The sequence below is a fragment of the Gadus chalcogrammus genome, chromosome 19, assembly GCF_026213295.1.
Source record: "Gadus chalcogrammus isolate NIFS_2021 chromosome 19, NIFS_Gcha_1.0, whole genome shotgun sequence".
Classification (NCBI taxonomy): Eukaryota; Metazoa; Chordata; class Actinopteri; order Gadiformes; family Gadidae; genus Gadus; species Gadus chalcogrammus.
The window spans coordinates 14,761,552-14,767,551 of NC_079430.1; the positions used below are offsets into that span (position 1 = coordinate 14,761,552).

The 6,000-nt window shown below is 50.0% G+C and overlaps 1 protein-coding gene across 1 annotated transcript in view; it reads left to right on the plus strand.

The window, feature by feature from the left end:
- Nucleotides 1-6,000, plus strand: part of ppfia2 (PTPRF interacting protein alpha 2) — a 114,792-nt gene that overhangs the window by 84,540 nt on the left and 24,252 nt on the right. The window contains exons 5-6 of the mRNA XM_056578545.1: nucleotides 1,475-1,576; nucleotides 4,756-5,010. Of these exons, the coding sequence (XP_056434520.1) occupies nucleotides 1,475-1,576; nucleotides 4,756-5,010 (357 nt within the window). The remainder of the gene's footprint in view (nucleotides 1-1,474; nucleotides 1,577-4,755; nucleotides 5,011-6,000) is intronic.

Here is a 6,000-nt window from a genome sequence, read left to right on the forward strand (position 1 = left end):
TTGTTTTCTCCCACGGAAGCGTCTGCGCCCTAATCAAACGCTGTGTCGCCGTGGCGACGCTAATTACGGATGTGGATGCGGCGGCGTTATGACCGCACCCCACACGCCTCAGGTGTTGGAGGAGAGAGAGGGGTTTGTCGCAGAGGCAGTGATTATACTGAGCTTGTGTCCGAGCACGTGGGCTTCTGGTGATGTGTCACACCCTGTCTCGGGAAATACATGCTGGAATGTCATTTTCCTGGTACTGGGAAGGTCGGGAGTCGACACGAAGGGCACGGCCCCCTGGAGGGCCACAAGAGGGTGCTAAGTGGCCCTCATCGGACGCAGGCCGGGAATCTTGGATGGTGCTCGAAACACCCATTGCTAAACCCATTCCATATAGCTAGCTTCACAGGTACAAATGATTCCTTTTGACTTTATTTTTCCTGATATGAGTTCACCTGGACTCTGCAAACCCAACCCTCCCCTACCCACACCCATCTTACAAACTTATTGTATGTTGTACGTCCTTGCACTTATAAAAATAGTGCTTAGCATTGCGTAGCGTCTTATCCTGGCTATCTTGGTTGTATATGGGGAATGGGTTAACCTTACTGTACCGACGGCGATATATTGTTTCGGATGCAAGCCTCTGCTAAAGGCCCTAAATGTGAAAATGCAAATGCGTTAATATCAAATGCTGTGTTCATTGACGGCACGGAGCAAGGTTGCACCACATGCGGCAAACTGCTAAAACTCTATCGCCTTGACTTGAAGACACACAGGAATAAGACGTGGTACTAGGTATGTTAAGCATGGACTTGAAATCGTACAAGATGTAACAGCAACGGACAGATGTGACATCATGTGAACAGCTTGTGGCGCCAGCTTGTGGCGCCAGCTTGTGGCGCCAGCTCTGCTGGTTTAATGTCATGGACGTGGTTAAACGCTGGGGGTCTTGCAATTGGATTGTATTTCGAACCTGAGAGGGGGGGGGGGGGGGTGCGGTAAATAAGATGGATGCTGCGAGCAGCAATGGTGCGTGATACACTAGTTTGTTGTTCATAAAAACCAAGTTATGTGAACGCTCGCTAAACACTCATTAAGGAGACTGAAACCCAATAAGAGAAGAGGGATGACGAGATGAGTCTGTTGATCACGGAGGAGGGAGCAGGTTCACTCATCCCACCAGCAGCACTGCAGTGGAGAACCAAAATAGAATCGTGGAAGTGGAAAAGCATAACTTTTTAAAATAATTTGCTACTCTGTAGAATATACATGGGACTTGGTTTTTACAAAAGATACATGAAAGATGGATGCAAATATTATTTTACTAACCCAGAGTTCTGTATACAGACATATACCTGTTGGCTAATGATTATTGTCTGTATTTTTATTTTAACATATATATATATTATGTATATATCTTGGTCTAGGTCTAGATATAGATTTACCACTCTTTTCCGGTCCTGATTCTGCTGTTGTCCTCTCTCAGATCGTGGCCTTACGGGAGCAGAACGCCCACATCCAGAGGAAGGTAGCATCTGGGGACGGGGATGACATCCTGGATGAAGCTCAGCTGAAGAAACATGGAAAGGTGGGTCTCATCCTCCTCGCTCTCCTCCATTTTGGTCATCATCCTCTCCCCCTTCACCTCATCCTGTTCTCCTTCTCCTCTTCCCCGTCTCCTCCTCCTCCTCCTTCTGTTCCCCATCCTCTCCCCTCTTCTCCTCCTCCTCTTCTCCTTCTCCTCTTCCCCCCGTCCCCTTCTGCTGCTCCTCCTCCTCCTACTGGCCTTCATCCTCTTCCTCTTAATTCTCCTCCCTTGATCAACATCTAACCGTGTTTCCCAACCTCTGGGTCGGGGCCCCACGTGGGCCTTGCTGACACGCCTGTGAGGGCCGCAGCAGAGGCCTGACCTGGCAGCAGAGGTTTTGAAGGCCTTAAACGAGGTCACGGTCCAAAAAGGGTCTACACTCCACTGGTTTGACACATCTCGGCCATACAGGAGTATCGATCTGACTCAGAGCTTAGCATAGAGTTAGCCTATAGCTTTTAGACCAGTGACTCAGCCATCAGTAATGAAATGCCTCCCTCTCGGTTCCATTCTGTATAAACCCCCAAAAGCATCACTAGGTCAAACATGCAGACAGCGTTGTTTACATGTCCGGATGGCTACCGCTCACCGGATCAATTTAAACACTGCTGGCATAAGGACAGGGAGAGAGAGAAGAGAGGGGAGACACCGAGGGATGGGCTGCCAAGGAGACTAAGCTTGTTCTAAGCTAAGAGATGATCAGCCCCCGCCCCTCCAGACTGACAGACAGACAGACGGACGGACGGACGGACGGACGGACGGACGGACGGACGGTGTCACAAGAGGCTAGCTTGCGAATAGCGTTACTGAGCTACGTTTCCTGTAGACGCTGACGTGCGTCTTTGTGTTCAGCGACGCCTCGGCTTCCTTTGCCTCAGCGAGTTGCCGTGCGCTCACCGTCGCGAGACACCTTGATGAGACAGGAGGACACGCAGCGCATGAACCCGATTGAGCGATGGAGGTGTCACTCCAATAAAGGGGCGTGACAGTACCGGGTCTTTTCTGGGGGAAACACAAGCACAGAGTCAGCGGGAGGTCCTGCCTGCTGGGAGCAACATGCTCTTTGGCTGATTGGAGAGGAGATGAAACAGACACACACACACACACACACAGACACACACACACACACACACACACACACACACACACACACACACACACACACACACACACACACACACACACACACACACACACACACGCACACTCACACTCACACTCACACACAGGTGCTCTTCTGCTCTCTCTCACTCCCTCACTCATCCACTGTACTGGCTAACCGATCAATGGGTGTTTTTGTTTTGCTGGTGTCGGTCATGTGACCAGGGCCGATGGAGCCTGTGAAAGACAGGAAGAAAGAAAGACGGTCCTAATGATTTCATCAAATAGTAGACTCTCATACAATAATGGTGCAGACAACCGGCTAGATGGCAAGGATTTGTTGGGTCATTTAGGCAGTTGATTGCATATCATATATATAATGCAGCATAAGGATGCTGGTCAACTGGAAGTCCGTTTCCCCCAGAACGCAAAGAGGAAAACAGAGGGAGAGAAAGGGAGTGGGAGTGAGAGGGAGAGGGAGTTTATGGAGGTGGACGTTGCGCTACAGAGACCGTAAGTGTCAGTCTGAACTCAGGGATGCACCTGTCTGAGCCGGCTAAGGCTGCGTGACAGACAGCTGCTCTGAATTATGCATCGCCGTCGCTCCCCAGACTGAACGTGAGAATCCGGGAGGCTTCGCAAGTCTGGCATCATTACTTTCACTTTTTTAACAAGTCTAAACTGTCGGGAGGTGCTTGAAACACATTCTTCTGGTCCAAGTCTACCTTTCCTGGTCTAAATGTAGGGTGGCCGAAGCATAGACGAATCCAAGGACGTAGCAGTCGTAAACAAGTCACCATCACTGTGATGGCCTCTCCCTACAATACACACGCGTAGTCGAGCTGTCCTAAAAGGTGTACGATTTTTATGTTTACCTTGACCTTCTATGCGCTTTTGACAAAGGAAGTCTAGGACTTCAGGCGGTTAACACGTTAATGCGTTTTTTAAGGTCTCAATAACTTTAAAAATGCCATCCATATAAGACACCTGCCTCTGTAACTTGGGGCCATTGCCTCACGTCGTCAAACCAACTGCCTGTGCTGCTGACACTGACTTGAGTCGCTACGTCTCGCCATAGCAGTAATGACAGCTGCTACAAGATGGTGAAACGCACAAAGCTGTCGCAGGATTCATATACACCTGTGATTTATGTTGGTACAATACACACTAAGGTGTTTTTGGTCGGCAAGATTTGAAGATGGAGAAAGACAAACAACCCGAACAGATGTACTTGCAGATAATTTCACTCAAAAACAGCTGCTACAGCGATAGCTATTTCTAACAGGTTATACTCAAATGACGGCTCTTGAATCCTAAATCAGCACTATTTTTAATTTCTAAAGATATGGCCGAAGGCAGGACTTCCACTCTGTCTATGAAAAGCGATAGTAAGTAAGCAAGTCAATATGTCCACTCACAACCCTGTGTCATTCGCAGCGAAAAGCGATGCATCCCTAAATAACCTAATCACATTCCTATTCAGTGAGCAGCGGCGGTAGAACTAACATTTTATTTAAGCGAGAGGGAGAGAGCTGCTTTGTAATGAGAACAGCCTATTTTGGAAGGCTCCGGTATTCAAATCAGCGGGGTAGTTTAGTGTGGCTCCCGACTGCACAGCGCTGATGAACCATTGATCACAGGCAGGGCGTGGGTGGGGGGTGATGAACTATTTAGTCCACGGGACTCAACTCGCTCAGCAGGGAGCCTAGACAGGGGAGGAAGCACATGTTTTGTTTTATCCAGCTAACCGACCGGCGAAGCTTGGGCTTACAGACCTCAAACTCCCTGGTGGGGGTCCAGTGGAACTTCAAGTATTTAGTCAGTTAAAAAGCATATATTTATAATATTATAGTATAAATATTTATAATGCAAGTGTATAATATGTTGATGGTAGAACTATCTATACTTATCCCCTGTCTCAGGCACTCTCCTTGTTAAATTTTAAATCCCACCACCACCACCCTCTCCCCCCCCCCTCCGCTCCATACCCCCCCTCGCCCCTCCCCCCCTCTCCCCTCCCCTCCCCCTCTCCCCTCCCCTCCCCCCCCCCCCCCCCCCCCCCTCCCTTGTCCCCTCAGCATCGTCTGTCCAACGGCTCCCTGGATTCGGGCCATGAGGCCAGCCAGGTGGCGGAGCTCCAGGAGCTGCTGGAGAAGCAGAACTACGAGCTGGCCCAGATGAAGGAGCGCATGTCCCTGCTGTCGTCGCGCGTCTCGGAGGTGGAGCTAGAGCTGGAGACGGCCCGCAAGGACCTCATCAAGTCGGAGGAGATGAACCACAAGTACCAGCGGGACATCAAAGAGGTGGGGCTAGGGAAGACGCTCAGTCACTCAGTCACTCACTCACTCACAGATACTCACACGCACGCACGTCCGCACGCACACTGTACAAGTGCTTGTACACTTGCAGAGGGAGCGATGTGTTGTGGTCAGGTCAGTGGTCATGCCATCTTGGCACGGTTGTGTGTGTGTGTGCTTGTGTTTGTCTTGATTGACTGATGGAAAGAGAGGGAGATGCGAGTGCAAGCTCAAATGAACCCCAGCTGAAAGAACTATTGATTGCCGAAGTCAGAGGCAACTGATTGGGCCCTGCGTTGTGTGTGTGTGTGTGTGTGTGTGTGTATGTACTCTATCCCTATTTGTATTTTTGTGTTAATGTGTGCATGCTTTTATGTTATATTCTGTGGGCACGTGTGCGTGCATGACTTCATGAGAATGCACCCTGTGTGTGTTTCGTGTGCGTGTGTGTGCGTACTGTCTATACATATTTTTGTTTTTGGTTAATGTGTGCATGCAATTGTGTTATTTGTGTGTGCATGCATGAGTTCATGAGAATGCACTTTGTGTGTGTGCGTGTGCGTGCGTGCGTGCGTGCGTCTCATTATGATGATGGTGCACTGCCACCCCTGGGTGCAGTGGGACCACTCGCTCGCCCCGCTGGTTGCCTCAGTGCATGTCACCGTCACGGGCCACTTGCCCGGGCGTGCTCACTGCCGCGGCGTGGGTCTCGGCCATCCGGTGGGAGGGTAACAATCTGGGACAGGAAGCCAAGTGTCAGACAGCTGGAGGGGTTGCCCACGGCGACCGAGCCGTGTGTGTGTGTGTGTGTGGGATGGCCTCTCTCGGTCTAGCTGCGGTAGTTTCCCTTATCTGTCACAGGTCACATCACTTGGTTGGCAAACGTATTCACACCGATGTATACAAACACTTATACATATACTATCACACACACACACACACACAAACATATGTACACTAACACATGCGCACAAGCTTGCATACATGGTAACACACGCCTACACACAGACGGGATGATTTGTAACC